The sequence below is a fragment of the Chrysochloris asiatica genome, unplaced genomic scaffold (genome assembly GCF_000296735.1).
Source record: "Chrysochloris asiatica unplaced genomic scaffold, ChrAsi1.0 scaffold00118, whole genome shotgun sequence".
In the NCBI taxonomy this organism is placed as follows: domain Eukaryota; kingdom Metazoa; phylum Chordata; class Mammalia; order Afrosoricida; family Chrysochloridae; genus Chrysochloris; species Chrysochloris asiatica.
Genome location: NW_006408636.1, coordinates 6,901,120 through 6,920,510, shown reverse-complemented (window position 1 = coordinate 6,920,510; position 19,391 = coordinate 6,901,120). Strand labels below are relative to the sequence as shown.

Here is a 19,391-nt window from a genome sequence, read left to right as displayed (position 1 = left end):
AAATCCTCACCACTGGACCAATAAACCACATTCTCATCAACGGAGAAAAGATTGAAGTTGTCAAGGACTTCATTCTTCTTGGATCAACTATCAACATTTGCGGAAGCAGCAGTCAAGAGATCAGACGACGTACTGCATTAGGCAAATCTGCCGCACAGGAACTTTTTAAAGTGTTGAAGAGCAAAGATAGCTTGAGGACTAAGGTGCGCATGACCCAAGCCATGGTATTTTTAATAGCCTCACATGGATGCAAAAGCTGGACAGTGAATAAGGAAGACCTTTGATGCCTTTGAATTGTGGTGTTGGAGGAAAATACTAAAAGTGCCATGGACTGCCAAATGATCTGTTTTGGAAGAAGTGCAGCCAGAGTGCTCCTTGGAGACCAAGATGGCTAAACTTCATCTCTCATACTTTGGACATATTGTTAGGAGAGAACAGTCGCTAGAAAAGGATGTCATGCTGGGTAAGATAGAGGATCAGAGAAAAAGAGGAAGATCCCCAACAAGATGGATTGGCCAGGTGGCATCATTGATGGCGTCAAGTGTGGCAGCGGTAGTGAAGTTGGCCCAGGATCGGACATTGTTTCGTTCTGCTGTGCATGGGATTGCTGAGTCGGTTCCGACTCGATGGCACTTGACAACAACAAGTCTATCAATTACTGAGTGTATTAAACTCTCCAAATATAATTGTGGGTTTGTCCATTTCTCCATTTAATTCTGCCCATTTCTCTTCATGAAGTTTGAAGTTTGTTATTGGGCACAAAAACATTTATCACTATTATGTTTTCCTAATAAACTGCCCCTTTTATCAGTATAAAATGTTACTTTTTCTAATAATACTTTGCCATTAAATCTACTTTATCTAACACAATAACTATTCCAGAGTCCTGCTGTGGTGCTGTGGGATAAGCACTGGACTGCTAACTGTAAGGTTGCTGATTCAAACCCATCAGTCATGCCTCAGAAACATTACATAGGGTGACTATGAGTCGGAACCAACTCCACACAGTACTTAACAATAAGAAAACATCTATTCCAGCTTTATATCTTATATTTTTTACTAGCACGTTACATATAGTCTCAATATTTTTATTTTCAACTAATGTATCTTTATATTTAAAATGCATCTTTTATAGACAGCATACAATTGGGTTGCTGATTTAGAAATCAATCTGTAATTTCTAATTTTAGGGTTTATTTTATTTACATTTAAGGTATTATCCTATAGGTTGGGTTTGGATATACCAGTCTATTTGTTTTTTATCTCATCTATTTTTTTGTTCTTCTGTTCTTTTTTAATTGTCTTCTTCCCTTTTGTCAGCTTTTTAGTTATGTTTCTTTGTAGTCCTTTTTTAAAGCGTTTTCTGTAGAAAATACAATAGACAGTCACTTCAATGAGCCTTGCCTTTAGTATCCATGCCATTCCCACACTATCAGGGTTGGGCTGTGTGACCAACAGAATATGGAAAAAGTGATGGCATGTCACTTCCAACATTAAATTATAAAAAGACAATGAAGCTTCCATCTCAGTGATTCTCTCTCAGATCTCAGATGGTTATAGAAGGTTATTAAGTTGGAATCAGCACTATGTAGAGGGTCACATGAAGCCTATAGCCAACTGCCACATGGGTGATCTTTGAGGCAGATCACCTAGGCCCAGTGAACAGCTTAACTGCAACATTGTAAGAAATCCTGAGTCAGAATCACCCAGTTCAGTTAATTTTAAAAATTCCTCACTCTCAGAAATTATGTGACATATTTAAATATTTGTTGTAAAGGTGTTAAGTTTTAGAGTAATTTTCTACACAACAATAATAAAGACAGCTTTACATAAAACATAAGACTTCTGCAAACATTTTACCTCTTCTCTTTTACTATAGCTGTCAGATGTATTACATTCATTTTACTGACTATATTGTGTCTCCCTAAAATATATGTGCTTAAACCCTAACCCCTATACTTGTTGTGGTGCTGTGTGTGAATGCGCTGGACTTCAAAAATCAGTTTGAACCACAAGGTTGGTGGTTCAAGCTTACAGGCCGCTCCCTGGAAACCATATACAAGTTTACTATGAGTCAGTACCAACTCAATGGCACTTAACAACAACAATGATATCTACGGATGCAAAGAATCTATGGATGATCTATCTAATGTAATATAATTGGAGGAGTTAGGTCTGCTGAGTGCCTTCAGGCTGAGGATTATGGTACAGTGGTACCCTCTGTGAGCATTTATCAGCAGCCTTTAAAGAGTTTTACAACACTACAGGAGCAGGGTAAAGGCTAGGCCAAGGGGCCGAGGATCAGAGAGGGGCCTGCCTGCAGGCACGACTGACAAGAAGCTGTCCTGACTGTAAGAACTAGGTCTTGGAACATTTCTGACCCTGAATTGTAACCTGTTAACTTCCCTACTAAACCTCATAACTTTGAGTACGATGTTCGAGTTGTGTGTGGCCAGTGCAATAAATTTATTAAACCCAGCTGACAAGCAGAAGAGTGCTGTTAGATGGATGGTTGTATCTTTTTTTGTGTGCAGTTGGCTTCAGGATTGAAATTCACAGCAATGTCTCTAGATGCATGGAAGAACAGGGCTTTGTAAAAGAAAAAATGAAGGAGTATTGGAAGTGAAACTTTTGATTGTTAGGTTACTCTGGTGGTTAACTAATGGTTGAAAGGAATGTAAGAAGTATGCTGCAAAAGAAGGGAGAAAAGCCACTACCTGGGGAAAAAGCCAGGGCAAATAAACAAGAAGGCTGATAGTGAGCCAGGGCCTGCTTGATCCGGTCAGTCATATTTGTTGTTGTTGTTAGGTGTCATCAAGTCGGTACCGATCCCCTAGTTACCTTATGCACAGCAGAATGAAACACTGCCTGATCCTGGGCCAACCTCACTACTGTTGCCACGCTTGAGTCGATCGATGCTGCCACTTGGCCAATCCATCTTGTTGGGGATCTTTCTCTTTTTCTCTGACCCTCCACCTTATCTTCTCCAGTGACTGCTCCCTCCTGACAATATGTCCAAAGTATGAGAGGCAAAATTTGGCCATCTTGGCCTCTAAGGAGCACTCTGGCTGCACTTCTTCCAAAACGGATCTACTGGTTTTTTTGGCAACCCATGGCACTTTCAGTATTCTCCTCCAACACCATAACTCAAAGGCATCAATTCTTCTATGGTCTTCCTTATTCACTGTCCAGCTTTCACATGCATATAAAGTTATTAAAAACACCACGGCTTGGGTCAGGCGCACCTTAGTCCTCAAACTGACATCTTTGCTCTTCAACACTTTAAAAAGGTCTTGTGCAGCAGATTTGCCTAATGCAATATGCCATTTGATCTCTTGACTGCTGCTTCCATGAGTGTTGATAGTTGATCCAAGAAGAATGAAGTCCTTAACAACTTCAATCTTTTCTCTGTTGATAAGAATGTTGTTTATTGGTCCAGTGGTGAGGATTTTTGTTTTCCTGACATTGAGATGCAATCCATACCGAAGGCTGTGTTCTTTGATCTTCATCAGTAAATATTTTATGTCCTCTTCACTTTCAACAAGCAAGGTTGTATCATCTGCATATCGCAGGTTGTTAGTGAGTCTTCCTCCAATCCTGATGCCATATTTTTCTTCACAGAACCCAGCTTCTCGGATTATTTGCTCAGCATAAAGGTTAAATAACTATGGTGAAAGAATATAACCCTGTTGTACACCTTTGTTAATTTTAAACTATTCAGTGTTCCCATATTCTGTTTGAACAACTGCCTCTTGGTCCAGGTCCAGATTCCTCATGAACACAATTAAGTGTCCCAGAATACTCACACTTCACAATATTGTCCATAGCTTGTCATGATCCACACAATTGAAAGCCTTTGCGTAGTCAATAAAGCACAGGTAAACATCTTTCTGATATTCTCTGCTTTCAGCCAAGATCCATCAGACATCAGCAATGATATCCCTCGTTCCACGGCCTCTTCTGAATCCAGCTTGAAACTCTGGAAGTTCTCTGTCAATGTGTGATTGTAGCCATTTCTGTTATTACATTTAGCAAAACTTTACTAGCGTGGGATATCAAAGAGAAGAGACTGTCTGATGATTTCCGCATTCTGTTGGATCACCTCTCTTTGGAATGGGCACAAATATGGATCTCTTCCAATCAGTGGGCCAGATAGTTGTCTTACAAATTTCTTGGAAGAGATGAGTGAGTGCCTCCTCTGCTGCCTCACTTTCTTGAAAGATTTCAATTTTTATTCCATCAATTCCTGGTCTCTTGTTCTTTGCCACTTCCTTCAGTGCACCTTGGACTTCCTCCTTCAGTATCATTGGCTCTTGATCATATGCTACCTCTTGAAACGGCTGAACATTAACCATTTCCTTTTGGTACAGTGACTGTGTATTCCTTCCATCTTCTCTTGATGCTTTCTGCATCATTCAATAATTTGCCCAGAGAATTTTTCAATAACAAAAGTCGGGGCTTGAATTTTTTCTTCAGTTCCCCTAGCTTGAGAAATGCTGAGCGTATTCTTCCTTTTTGGTTTTCTGATTCCAGATCTTTACACATTTTACTGTAATATTTGGCTTTATCTTCTCGAGCTGATCTTTGAAATTTTCTGTTAAGCTCTTGTACCTCCTCATTTCTTCCATTTGCTTTAGTATCTCTACACTGGAGAGCAAGTTTCAGCGTCTCTTCTGACATCCATTTTGACCTTTTCCTTCTTTCTTGTCTTCTCAATAAACTTTTTGCTTTCTACCTTGTATGATGTTCTTGATGTCATCCCAAAACTCTTCTGGTCTTCAGTCTTTAGTGTTTAATGTATCTAATCTGTTCTTCAGATGATCTCTAAATTCAGGTGGGATATACTCAAGGTCATATTTTGGCTCTCGTGGACTTGTTTTTATTTTCTTCAGCTTCAGTTTGAATTTGCGTATCAGTAATTGATGGTCTGTTCCACAGTCTGCCCCTGCCTTATTTTCACTGATGATATGAAGCTTTTCCATCATCTCTTTCCACAGATGTAGTCAATTTGATTTCTGTGTATTCCATCTGGCGAGGTCCATGTGTATAGTAGTCTCTTACACTGTTTGAAGAAGGTATTTGAAATGAACACATCATTGGTTTTGCAGAATTCTATCATGCGTTCTCCAGCATCATTTCTATCACCATATTTTCCAACTACTGATCCTTCCTCTTTGCTCCCAACCTTTGCATTCCAATCAAATATCTTATTGCATGTTTGATCAATTTCAGATTGAAGAAGCTGGTAGAAATCTTCTGTTTCTTCCTCATTGGCTTTAGTGGTTGGTGCCTAAATTTGAATAATAGTGGTATTAACTGGGCTTCCCTGTAGGCGCATTGATATTATCCTATCACAGACAGCGTTGTACCTCATGACTGATCTGGATATGTTCTTTTTGACAATGAATGCAACACCATTCCTCTTCAATTTGTCATTCCTAGCATAGTTATCAGATTCAAAATAGCCAGTACCAGCCCATTTAAGCTCACTAATGCCTAAGATATCAATGTTTATGAGTTCCATTTCATTTTTGACAACTTCCAATTTTCCCAGATTCATACTTCGTACATTCCATGTTCCGATTTTCAATGGATGTTTACAGCTGTTTCTCTTCATTTTAAGTTGTGGCCCATCAGTAAATGAAGGTCTTGTGGGCTTTTTTTCCCGCTAGTTTTATACTCCATTCATTTTACCATAGTCAACTCTGCTTTGAGGAGGCAGATCTTCCCCCGTCGCATTTTGAGTACCTTCCAACCTGAGGGGTTCATTTCTGGCACTATATCTGACAGTGTTTTTGTTTGCTATTCATAAGGTTTTCAGTGACTAAAGATTCGGAAGTAATTCATCACTCTTTCTTCCTAGTTTATCTTTGTCTGTAAGCTTGTCTGAAACCTGTCTACCATGGGTGACCCTGTTGGTATTTAAATTACTGGTGGCATAGCTTTCAGAATCACAGCAACTCACAAACCACCACAGTAAAACAAACTGACAGACAAGTGGTGGCCATTTGGTTTTAAGTGGAAGCTGTCACTTTAAATTTAGAGGAGACCTATGTACATGCGTAGTAGAATCCTCCAGGGGGTGGGTGGGGTGTCCCTTCATCAGGCATCCCCTTTAGTCACCAGAATGGAGGTGTGCAGACAGTGAGAGACCAATGAATAGATACCAAAAAAGAATGTCCACACCTGTATCTGCAGTTCTGTCAGGCATTCTTGGCTGTTTTGATCCTTCCCCTACTTGGTCTCTCCCAAGATGGCGGCTCCAGGAGTAGCTTAGCATCTTGAATTATAAAGCAATGGATTTCTTGATTCTGCTACAAACTCCCCTAGCTGTAAGCCTTCCAATCTTCTAAATATTCCTTTATATGTGGTTTGGAGTTCTAGCATCATCCCTTGAGCCTGCTTGGTCCAGTATTCTGTGTTGTTGGTGACAAGAGCTCCTTACTGCTTGTCTACCCGATCCACCATCTTTAACACTTACTCAGTCATATGTCATATGCCAAAGGCCAAATGCTCAAGTGACAGAAATGGTAACTGGGTATCTTGAATACAGAGAGCTTGCAAGTTCACCCTTTAGTCTGTACTTGATTACTGTTGTTGTTAAGTGCTATTTGAGTCGGTTCCAACCCATAGCAACCCTGTATAGAGTTTCTGATGAGTGGCTGGTGAGTTTGAACCACTGACCTTGAGGTTCAAACCAATGTTGCAGTCTAGCACATTAATTAATAAGTGCCACACCAGGACCCTAGCTATGCTAAAAGAAGTGTTAGGAATTGCCCAGAAGAATAGGCTTTATATAAACCAGTAGCTTACGTAGAAAACCTAAGACCCATACAGAACTGCAAAAGGAATGTGTGGTTTATATCTGAAAGACCTGTAGAAAAAACAAAAATGACTGGCATTTTGAACCATGAGCAAGCAGTCTGCTGTTGGATGCATCAAGGCACGAAAAGTCTCTGCCCATCAGGAAAAAAAAAAACAACAACAAAAAACAAACCCTGCCGTGGAGTCGGTTCCGACTCATAACGACCATGTACAGGGTATCCAAGGCTGTAAATCTTTTCGGGAGGAGAAAACCTTATCTTTCTCCCACGGAATAGCTGGTAGTTTCGAACTGTTGACCCTGAGGTTAGCAGCCCGATTCGTAACCACTATGCCCCTTAGGACAAAGTTAGAGAGCTGGCAAACAGACAGCCTGGTACATTCGCTGGTAACCACCTGGGTCCACTTGATGAATGGAAGTGGGGATTTGCGGCAATGAAGAGACATGTTCAAAGAGAAGAGGAATGGTTGGTTGGTCGGATCTTTAGAGAGTTGTGTGGAGAGAGTGAAGGGGCCAGCTAGTCTGAAGTGCACAGAGGCAAGTGTGGACTCCCAAACTTATAGCTGGTACCCATTTGACCTACCTAGGATGGTTAGGCTTGAATTGACCAGAACCTGACCAAATGAAGAGAAAGATGTGACACTGTAGTTGTACTGTTAAGTGATGTCGAGCTAGTTCCGACTCACAGTGACCCTGTATAGGGTTTCCAAGGAGTGGCTGGTGGGTTTGAACTTGAACTTGTGGTCACCAGTGCTTATCTTACAATGCATCACACAGGACTGTGTGTGACATTGTTTTTTTTTGATGTTAAGTGCCGTCGAATTGGTTCCGACCCATAGCACCCTATGTATGTAAGACATTGTGCTGTTGTTAAGTGCTACTGAACCATTTTCAACTTACAGCGATCCTATATAGGGTTTCTGAGGAGCAGCTGGTGAGTTTGAACTGCTGACATTGCAGTTCAAATTGACCTTGTGGTCCAGTGCTTATCCTACAGTGCTATAACAGGACTCCTGTGTGACACTGTTGTTGTTATGTGCTGTGGAGTCAGTTCTGAATCATAGCGACCCTGTACAGGTTTCCGAGGCTGTAAATCTTTACAGGAGCAGAAAGCCTCTGCTGACCGTGAGATTAGCAGCCTGATTCGTAACCACTACGCTACCAGAGCTCCTTGTGTGACATTGTAGGCTGGTATAAATTGCTGCAGTTTTTATGGCTTGTTCTAGATTGGACTTTCTTATGAATGCAGATGGCCAAAGTTCCAACAGGAATAGAAGATTCTTCACACCAAGGAACATGCTTGTCTCCTGAGAATATTGGATTGAATGGTACAGTTGAGTTGATTCTGACTCATAGGGTTTCCAAGGAGCAGCTAGTGGGTTTGAACTTTCAACCCTGTGGTTCACAAGTCCTGTGCGGATCCTACAGCACCAAACCAGAGTTTAGAAATTGGCTATCTAAAATGGGGGAGATAAAGGCAGTAAGTGGCTGCCTTACATTCATGAGCATGCTCAGTTAAAATGATTGATTGTTGCTAAGTGCTGTCAAGTTGGTTCCAAAGTTAATCCTGCATGTATGAAAGGGACAATGGCTAGAAGAGCCTGGAGAAGGCCTGTCAGGTAGTGATTTATTTAGTTTATCTCTTCTATCCCTGACGCCCTGGTGTGGTACTCAACCACAAGGTCAGTTTGAACCCCAAGGTTGGTGGTTCAAACTCTCCAGCTGCTCCCCGGAAACCCTATACAGAGGCCCTATGGGTTGGAACTGACTGGATGACACTTAACAATAACAACAACAACTGTTATCCCTTGTCTTTGCAACACCCACAAAATGACTCTCTCCCTGATGGATACGCAGGAGAAGGTGAGAGAAGATAGGATGACATGATTTAGCTATAAATAAATGACTGTTAACAGTTCATTGTGATGGTAAAAACATGGAACTCTAACAAGGTATAAAATGAGCCATCTCAGAAGCAGGAGGGGAGTAGAGCATGTCGTTTGGACCCAAAGATCCCTGTGCACTGAACCTCCTCAACCCAGGGACAGAAAGCTGTGATAATGGAGCAGTGGCAGAGGAGCAGCAGCAAAGCCAAGAGCCATAGTATAAGACAGAGCAGTGGCCTTCCCAGTCCATGGGGCAGGTAAAGTTGAGTGACTTTGAACAGGAGGTTTGTTTGTAAAATAGAGTGCCATGAGGCACTTATTGGAGGAGCTAGGTTTGATGACCCATGGTGCTAGAGCCAGTACCTTCAGGGTGAGGCTTACAGTGGAGTTATGTGCCTTGTGAGCATTTTTCAGCAGCCCTAAAAAAGCTTTGTAATCTTGGATGGGCAGAGATAGCTCTGCTTATGGACACGGCTGAGAGCTGTCCTCACTGGAAGAACTGTGGTCATAGCCATGAATGATCAAACCCAGCTGAGGATTAGAATGTTGTTAGAGGTATGGGTGTGTCTTTTTTTTTTTTTTTTTTTGCAACATGTGAGAAGAAAATTGAGGCTTAAAGGGACTAGAAAATGACTTAATTATTAAATGGACTAGATAATGCCTTAATTATTAAGTAGTGGGAGTGCAGTGGCTTTGTAGGATTAAGTATTGAACTGCTAACCATAAGGCTGGTGGTTTGAGCCCACCGGCTCCAAGGGAGAAAGATGAGGCTATCTGCTCCTGCAAAGATTTACAGCTTTGGAAATCCTGTACAGGGTCACTATGAGTTGGAACCAACTCGACAGTACTTAACAAGTAGACGTTGGATTGATGAACCACGTTTGGCTTTTTAAATTCATGCTTTTTTTTTTTTTTGCTTCTCCATATTGTCTCTAACTTTTTGAGGACCACTTTCTCCATCTGTTCCTTCCAAGGACATCTAGACACTGGAGTATCCACTATGATCCAGTTACCAGGTTGGGCACCAAGGACATATGTCTAAGTCTTTACCCTTGAGAAGTTCCAAGTACCATTCCCTTCTTCTTGGTACTGGTTGCTCTCCCATTTTTACCTGTTTTTGGTGACTCTCCTCCAGTACACTCAGGTAGCTTTTTTTATGTGGGAATTTGAAGATCCAAAAACTATGTTGCCTCAGTGCCACCTTCCTAGAATTTTCTGCTAAGTAACAATATAATACTGTTATTTAGAATCTTAACTGAGACCACTTATTCTCCTAAAGGACAATAATACTTGCAATGAATCTGATTGGTAGGGATTGGTGGTGGTAGTGGTGGTGTGCCGTGGAGTTGGTTCTGACCCATAGTGACCCTGTACAGCATTTCAGAGGCTGTAAATCTTTACTAGAGCAGAAAGCCTCATCTTTCTCCTGCAGAACAGCTGGCAGTTTCGAACTGCTGACCTTGAGGTTAGCAGCCCAACTCGTAACCACTATGCTACCAGAGCTTCGCTAGGGAGTAGGAGACCAAAAGTAAAACTACTTCCCTACCACCAATTCATACCTGATGTGGTCTTGGCTATTCCCTGATCAGGTAATGCGCTGTGTTTCCGATGCTGTTCATACCAGTCATTCACTGTCATAGTTGCTAGGCTTGGATAGCCAGCTCCAAATACCCTGTAAAAATCACACTGCAGTTGGAAAACTAAACACAAATAGCACTATTAAAATGCCTCTTCTCTTTAGTGACAAAATCTGAATCTGGTTTAACTTCATTTCCCTACCCAGCTATCTCTTAAAGAGTTGTAAAAACTTCTGTAGGATATATGATAAAAGTGGCATCCAGAAATAAGCATTAGAGCCAAGAGGTTTAATAAAAAACAAACAAACAAAAAAACCAGCCCAGGATCATCTCCCAATAAGCAATCCCAAAGGTCAATAACCACAGAGCAGTACTGACAATGTAGAAGGGGTATTTATGATTGCAGGGTCTGAAAGGTATAATAGAGAGGGAAGGAGATCCTTCTGACTAACCCTAGGAAAAAGAATCTGAAGAGCTCAGAATTAAATACTAGACAGGCAACAAGTCCTTTGAGAATTGTAGCTAAATGCAGGAAGCATGGCAATAATGAAGAGGACAAGTTTAAGTATACATTTCCCCATTAGATTTTTTCTTTCTGTTATTAATTTTGTTTTTTTTTGAGCTTATTTTTAAACTTGAGTTTTAAAGGCAACCAACTTTCAAGTACTACCTACTTGGCTTGGGCCATGTCTCGAGTGAGAATAAAGGGTTTCAGTGGTGGCTTGTCCTGACGAGATGTGTGAGAAGTTGATGCCTGAAAAAAAAAATTAAAATGGTGAGAACGGCATTTGGCATTTGGCCCATCCTACTATGGAGGTTCTTAATTTCAATTTCACTTGTTCCCTATAGTTGCAGAATACTAATGGAATCATGGTATGGCACTGTAGGATAAGCACTGGACTGCAAGGTTGGTTTGAACCTCAAGGTCAGTGGTTCAAACTCACCAGCCACTCCTCAGTAATACTACACAGGGTCAACAGCACTTAACAACAGTAGATGGAGGTTGCCTAACTCTCCCTTGCTAAAAGGGAGGAAGAAGAAATTCTTACAGCAGCTATCTCTCAGGTAAAAATTTACTTGGATTTAAAACATCCCCCAATAAGGAGATTTTGACATCTAAATCCCTTGAGCTGAATTTGAAACCCCGTTCTCTTAAGCCTGGTTTCAGTGGAAACAGTAAATGATTACAGTAAATTACTTCCAAAGTCCCTTTCAACATATCTGCCAAGAACTCCTAGGATGTTTTGAAAGTAGATAAGTGAAGGAGAAAGGATAGGTTAGTAGTTTTCATATAAAGGTGTAAAGAAAAGTTTCAGGAACACTGGCTTTCTAGGGGCATACTGAAACAACCTATGGTCATAGGAACTTTTTTGTTTTTTGTTACTTGGTTCCAGCTCATCACTTTCATAGCCAATCCCAATACCACATGAAAGAACATTGTGTTTTTGTTGTTAAGTGCTGTTGCATCAGCTCCAACTCATAATGACCCTGTATAGGGTTTCCAAGGAGCGGCTGGTGGATTTGAACCACCACCTTGCAGTTCAAATCAACCTTGCGGTCTAGTGCTTATTTTACAGCACCAGAGCATTTAAGAAAAATAAAGGGGTCACTTAGGATCCAGAAGATTCCAGTCACAAGGACCTTTACAGTATTCGAATACTAATTCTTCATTCTTTGATCCTTTAGCAAGGAGAAAATAGGTTGAGTAAGAGCTCCGGGGCTAATTTGATTGTTGTTGTTAAGTGCTGTCAAGTCAATTCTGACCCATAGCGAACCTGCACAGGGTTTCTGAGGCTGAAAATCTTTACGAGAGCAGAAAGCCTCATCTTTCTCCCACGGAACCGCTGGTAGTTTCGAACTGCTGACCTTGAGATTAGAAGCCCAATTCGTAACCATTACACTGCCAAAGATAGATGTTTCTCTGAGGACTTAAATAAATGCCTGTGACCAGCTGATAAATTCATCTTAATTTATGATGCATTCTGAATCAAAGAGAAGTGGTAGTAGAGCCTAGTCTTCTGAAGCAGCAGCTCCAAAGCAGGATGATGATATTCAAAGAAAAACAAAATTATGTTATGTCAGCCTTTCTTTACCAGTATACCTGACATCATTTTGTGCATGGAGATGTCCTTGCTGTGTCTCATACTTGGGTGATCTGAAAGTGTGTGAGTACATCACTGTGTGAAGTTAAATCTTGATTTCTCCCCCTTCCCCAACTTAAACATATCCCGTCCTTTTTTTTTTTTTAAATCTTCATGCTTGTCTTTTCTAGCTCTCCTCCAGTTTCACTTTTCATGCCCTTTCCTAGCCTATTTCTCATTCCCTTTGTTTATAATAGTCAACCACAAGTCACAACTTCCCAGAGAAGTCTCTCTTTCTCATGGCATGTCACAAAATAGAAATGACTAGAAATGCATTACAGATTACAAAAGGACTGGTAAATAATACTGTAAGTTAAAGAGAAAACTATCCTACTGAACCTTCAGCCTTCCTCCATTAATCTAAGAAAAATAGTTTTATGGAATTGTATAGGAATTTTAATTTGATTACTCTCTTGTAGAATATTCAATCTTTTTGAATTATATAGACAATAATGAGGCTTACCTCTTTTGAGGAGTCTTTTTCTCTCAGAATCTTTATCTCTTGATCAATGCTGTCAATTTCTTCCAAACTGATACCAATCCACCTTCGAAGGTGAAGGAGGTAATATTCACGAATACACTCATCATCTGCTTGACCACTTTCCACAGCAGACTTCAGTGCAGACAATCTATGCTCCATCTCCTTCTTCTGCTTGTATCTGTTCCACAGAAAAGTATTACTCGTGTACTTAAAAATAAAGTGGCATTCGATCAAAAGACGGTAATAATAAGGTTTTACCTTTTCAAATTGCTAGCTAATAAGTACGCTGATGTCCACCTTGGCAGGAATACACCCCCAGAGTTTGCCACCAGGCAAGAAGAGGATCAGCAGAGGCTGATAAATACATTCTAAAGCCAGAAAAATAACAAGTAGCCTTGTCTGACCCAACTTCCGCCATTCTCTTTAAGGATGGGAGTGTTTAGTTTACACATCAACGCTTACTGGTGGTGGTGGTGGTGGTGGTTATGTGTCATGAAGTCAGCTCCGACTCATAGTGACCCTGTACAAGGTTTCCGAGGCTGTAAATCTTTACGGGAGCAGAAAGCTTCATCTTTCTCCCACGGAACAGCTCGTAGTTTTGAACTGCTGACCCTGAGGTTAGCAGCCCAATTCGTAACCACTATGCTACCAGAGCTCCTTAACCCTTACTAGGCTGGGTAATTAGTATCACAAGATGGTTCCCACATGCTTTCATTTGCTAATTACACTTTCAAAGAATCACAGAATCTTAGGGATCATTTACCTCCTATTGATACAGGAATTCCTTGTAAAACAGCTTAATAAATATTCATCTCTTCTTTTCTTCTGGAAAAAAAACAAAAACAAACATTCCCAGCTCTTCTGACTCATCCTTATATTTAAAGACTCACACCCACCCTGGATGGATTACCTGGGTGGCACAAATGGTTGTTAATCACTCAACTACTAACTGAAAAGTTGGCAGTTCAAATCCACACAGTGGTGTCTCAGAAGAAAGACTTGGCAATCTAATTCTGAAAGATCACAGCCATTGAAAACCCCATGGGACACAAGTTTACTCTGAAACACATGGGATTACCATGAGTCCTATGTATTTCCAAATGAAACTGAATGGCAACTGGTAGATTTAACTACCCTGGCTACCTTTTTAAGGATGTATTCTAGTCTGTCACCTGTAATCCACTCATTCAACCAACAATTATTTACCAAGTACATGCTGTGTGACAGGCACTAGTCTTAGTGCTGAAGAGACACAGCAGTGTATAAACTTAGTCCTTGCTCTCATGAAGCTTTCATTCTAGTGGGAGAAGATAGAAAAAAAGAAATAGATGAGTCATATGGTGGGTCATATGGTGGTTCATAGTATGAAGAAGCCCAAAAGCAACAAGTGAATAGAGTGATAGTATAGTAAGGGTGCTGTTACATAAAAGGTAGTAAGGAAAGCCGTTTTTGCAGGGGTTAACATTTGAGCAAAGACTTAAAGGAAATAAGGAAGTGAGCCAGGTAGATATCTGGTAGTAGTCTGAGAATAGGGAAAGCAAATATAAAGAACCTGGTATGGGAATAATGTTTTTGAGTAATAGCAAGGAGATCAATGTGGCTGGAATGGAGTGAGAAATGGATAGGAAATTAAGCCAGAGAGAAAGCTAGTGTTACAACTTGTGGAGATGGGAAGGCCACTGGAGGATTCTTGAACAGAGTATGTAATGTGACTCCTAAGGAGACATGAAAATACTTTTTATTATAAGGGTCATGCTAGTTGTTGTGTGGAGTGTTGACTGTGGAGGCTGGAGGCAAGGGTGAAAGCAGAGAAATCTATTAAAATCTAGGTGAGAGATGGTGACTTGAAATACAGAGGCAGTGATGGAGGTGGTCAGATGTGGATGTTATTTAAAGTATTGTTCAGACAGGATTAATTGGATGTCAGAGCTTGATAGAAAGTGAGGAGAGGAGTCAAGGATAAATACCAACATTTTTGAGCTCAGCAACTACCAGAATTGGGTTGCCATTTACTAAGTTGGAGGAAGAAAGGCTGGGCGGGGGTAGTGGGAGGAAGATTCAGAAACAAGAGTTTAGTGTTAAAATTTAAAGTCTCAGGGGTCTATCCAAGGGTCGATCTCAATTTTTTTGTGTTTAGGTACTGCTGAGGCAATTCGAACTCACAGCAACCCTATGTACAATAGAATGAAACACTACCCAGTTGTACATCATCCTCACAATTGTTGATTTCAAATAATCTATTGGATATAAAAATTTGGAGTTCAGTGAAGAAGCCAGGGCTGGAGATGGGACTACATAAGATCACCAAGGAAGTATAGAACAGAGAATTAAGAATTGACCCCTGTGTAAGCACCTAACAGTTGCTCCTCTGAAACCCTACAACAGGGCCATTATGAGACGAACCGACTTGACAGCAACTAACAACCACCACCACCACAAGCAGATAACCAAAGCAACACCCTAAGAGAGGGATCTGGAGCTGTAGGACTCAGGTGTTGGGGTAGCTGAAGTAAGAGTTCTTCAGGTATTTGCAGCAAATGGAAAATTATTGTATTCCTCAGGTGAGTCACTCTATTCCCAATGCAGTCTGCTAAATGTTTCTTATCCACAGAAGCATTTTGAATCACAAAGATACTGTGCTGTGTACATAAATTCATGAGGAAGATCCTGAACATCTAGCTCCCAAAAGATCTTCTTCAAAGACTGTACCCATCCCCAGTGCACAACAGTTCACAGTCATGTCTCTGTAACACAAATGATTTTCAGAAGGTCAACGATAAGTACCCAACCATTCAAAGAAATTGTTTAGGCTTTGGTACCACTTCTACCCTCACTCACTTTCCTGGATGTACCTAGTAACAGGAAAAATATATACTAGAGCCTTGTTGTTTGTTGTTAAGTGCTCACAGCAACCCGGTATAGGGCTTCTAAGGAGCAGATAGTGGGTTTGAATGGCTGACCTGGAGGTTAGCAATCAATGCTTATGCGACAGCACCATACCAGGATTCCTGAGTCTTAGGATGTATATAATCCAGGGTAAATTCTAGGTTAATCTAGGGGGTCCTCTGAATAAAGTCCATTTGCTTCTTTTTCCATTCTGGCGCTGCAGGATAATGCACTGAACCGCAAGGTCTGTTTAAACTGCAAGGTTGGCGGTTCAAACTCACCAGCCACTCCTTGGAAACCTCTTACAGGGTCACTATGAGTCGGAACCGACTAGACAGCACTTAACAACAACATAACATACATATGATCTAACTGCACACTCTAAATCGTCCCTTCTTTTCTACTTCCTTTGCTCTTTGTCGTCTTTGGGACTTTGGTTCCTAAACTCCTGTTTTGTTAGACCAACACTGTCTTTGTAGTTGAGCGCATTAACCCACAGTGCCACACCAGGACCCATAAAAATTACAGCCTAGGAAATTCTATGAGGCCGTTTTAGTCTATCATATAGGATTACTATGAATCAGAATTGACTCAACAGCACAAAACAGACCTTCAGCACTGTTCTCAACCCCTCATGGTGAACGATTACATGGAAACACTCCGTATCACCGTAGAATCCTGTTCCAATGACCTTTCTGACTCTGGGCAATGTTCACCACTCCCTTTTCATGTACTCAAGCTGCTGAAGAGCTAATGAATCACAAATTTGTGCCTTATGAATCAAATACAAATCTATGCTACCAAACTTCAGTTGAGCGGTCACTCTTACTCATCTATCCTTTTGTTAGTCTTGTGGACTATATGCTACCATCACCCTCACCAGATGACAAATCACTGCAGAATTCAATTCCATTCTTCAGCATGAAATCTCTATAGCTTCACTTTGCCACCTATACACGTGTATTTAAAGAGCTAATGCTGCTTTTACTAAGGCATTTCCAAGGCTAAGTCTTTACCATTTCACTTTGTTATCAAGCCAGTCCCCGACACATATTCTTCCAAGACTCACTCCTTCCTCTTATCCTAGAATACTTTTTCCCTCAACCCATTTTCTACCCTTTCAAATGACCACTCTTGTCTTTTCTATGCTACAGTGGAAACAGCACTAGAGTTGGGAATTTGGAGATCTTAATTTAAGCTCTACCCAGGTTACTAGCTATGTAACTTGGGCAAGTCAACTCTCGGAGCCCGTTTCTTATTTCTTAAATAGGGAAAAGAATGTCTGCTCCATGGGTTAAGAGGATCAAATACAACAGTAAACATGAAAGTGCTCCGTAAGTGGTAATAATATATCACTGTGAGTGGATGAGGAAATAAAGGCTCAGGGGGCTAGATGATGCCTCATTTATTTAGTAGGCGAGTCCTGGTGTGGCGCTGTGGGTTAATGTGCTGGAATGCAAAGTCGTTTGAACCATAAGGTCGGTGATTCAAGCACCAGTCACTCCTTGGAAACCCTATACAGGGTCGCTATGGGTTGGAACCGACTCGATGGCACTTAACAACAACAACAACAGAGACTGGACTGGTCACCTCAGGTTTGGCTCCCATGTCCATGCTTTCTCTGGTATGCCATATTGCTTCCATCTTTCTGATGACCACTCTATTTTTCCCATCTGTCCCTTTCAAAGTATTTACTATGATCAAATTACTGTATGTTGGTTAGGTGTTCTTTCTGTCTGCTTCATAGTATCTAGTGCATTTATCCATCCTATCATTTTATGCTGAGATTTTGATCCTGTGCTTGTTTCCCTCACCAGACTATAAGCTCCTCCAAGGTACAAAAGACCTATACTCATAAAACATCCATAGTCATACAACTATATCCATACAGTGTTATCCCCAATCACTAGCATAGTTCCTAAACACTATGGCACTCAGTAAATGTTTTAAAACTAAACTGATTGTAAGCAACATGTTCAAGGTCACATGAGGAAGCCCTGCCAGAACTAAGATCAGACTGTAGTATTACACACCTGGATTCAGTGCACTGTTAGAACAGAAGGCCTCAATCAATAACTAGACTGTAAGCAGATTCCAGCTAAGAGATATTGTGCTCTCAATGTACCATAAGACTATGATGTGTGCGATGCATAAAGGTTAGAAGATACTTGCTAAACTACATAGCTGATACAGGCAACCAAAAGGTAATATGGTCACCTCAACAAAGGCAGAGGCTTCTTAAAAATACTCAAAAAGTTTTGTTCTCACCCAAGTCTATGCTCAGTAAGAACCAAGAGAGTGTTTCTGTTCCCCCTCCCAAAGAACATGCAACCCCCCACCCCCAATGGCACTGCCACTGGGTATCCCTCAAAATTATAGTCATTGACCCACCTCTCTATTTTAGCCTGTCTTTGAGATGCCATAACGACAAGGCTAGGATAGGCCATGGAGGAGCTACCAGTGTTATTTTCAGCAGAGTTGTTCTTGGTTTTCGGTAGCTCAAAATCTGCCACATGATAGTAATGGCACTGAGTTAAGTAGTTTATAAAGTGTTCTCGAGCCCACTTCAAATGATCTAGACGCTTGCTGGAGTTGACTTGTTTCATGGCAAGGGCTCCTTGAAACACTGGCACCAACAGGTACTTCAGGTCAGTGGAAGCAATCTCTTCTAAATCTTCATTTCGGCTAGAAAGAGCAAAGAGGAGGCTGTGAAGCCTAGCTAGGGTTTCAAACTGGCCCTTGCTTCCTGGAGGAGAAGAGGGCTGGGGAGGAAGAGGAGCAAAAGGATGAGGCATGGGTAACAGAGATCAGTCTTTTTATTCATTTTTTTCAATGAAACTGACTAAGTGTTCACATCCAATACTTATGCTATCATCCCAACACTAGGGAGCAGAATCATGTGATATTAACTATTTCGGAAAAAAGGTGGAGAATGTAAACAATGCACACAACGTTGCAATGGGAGACAGAGATGAAAAATTTCTCTTCCACCCAGCTCAATGGCTCCTCCCTTAGTAACCATTATTACCTTCGTTCTCAGCCGTTACTACCCTCTCCCCCATACCTGAACAAGTCGAGCTGCGATAACATTTCCGCAACCTTCTCAAGGAGGTCCAGTCCCTTGAACACCTTTTCCTGGACCGTCCGGGAACCGGTGGGTTCAGTGGCTACTTCCACTTCATCTAGAAACTGCTTGCAGGTTTCAAACAGCTCGGGGAGCCTTGGCAGCAGCAATTCGTCTTCTACAGTTGCCATCTTGGGGGAGGGAGGAACCCGGAAGGCCTCACTTCCGGGGTCAAATTAACAATGGTAAAGAACTGAGAGTAACGAAATGAAACCGGAAGGGGCGTTGTACTTATCCAGCCAGTTCTTCGTTAGTAACGCATCAAAAAAAGAACAAAAACAGACTTCCGGAAGTTGATTTCAGCCAGCCCTGGAGACCGTTTTCATGGATTAATTTTACTAGGTACAAAAACCGAAAATTAAGCCCACGGCCATTGAGTCGATTGTAAACAACTGTTACAAGTAAAACCCTAGGCACTGTGTTACAATGTATTTATCTTCGCTGACACTGGGCTTGGATGTTTCTGGGTCTGA

At 41.2% G+C, this 19,391-nt stretch overlaps 1 protein-coding gene across 1 annotated transcript in view; it reads right to left on the bottom strand.

The window, feature by feature from the left end:
* The window catches only part of IGBP1 (immunoglobulin (CD79A) binding protein 1), a 24,633-nt gene extending 5,584 nt beyond the window's left edge, over window positions 1-19,049 (bottom strand). Inside the window, exons 1-5 of the mRNA XM_006868516.1 lie at window positions 18,859-19,049; window positions 18,186-18,479; window positions 12,891-13,086; window positions 10,961-11,040; window positions 10,269-10,381 (exon numbers count right to left, since the gene is read on the bottom strand). Of these exons, the coding sequence (XP_006868578.1) occupies window positions 10,269-10,381; window positions 10,961-11,040; window positions 12,891-13,086; window positions 18,186-18,479; window positions 18,859-19,049 (874 nt within the window). The remainder of the gene's footprint in view (window positions 1-10,268; window positions 10,382-10,960; window positions 11,041-12,890; window positions 13,087-18,185; window positions 18,480-18,858) is intronic.
* Window positions 19,050-19,391: the final 342 nt, after the last annotated feature.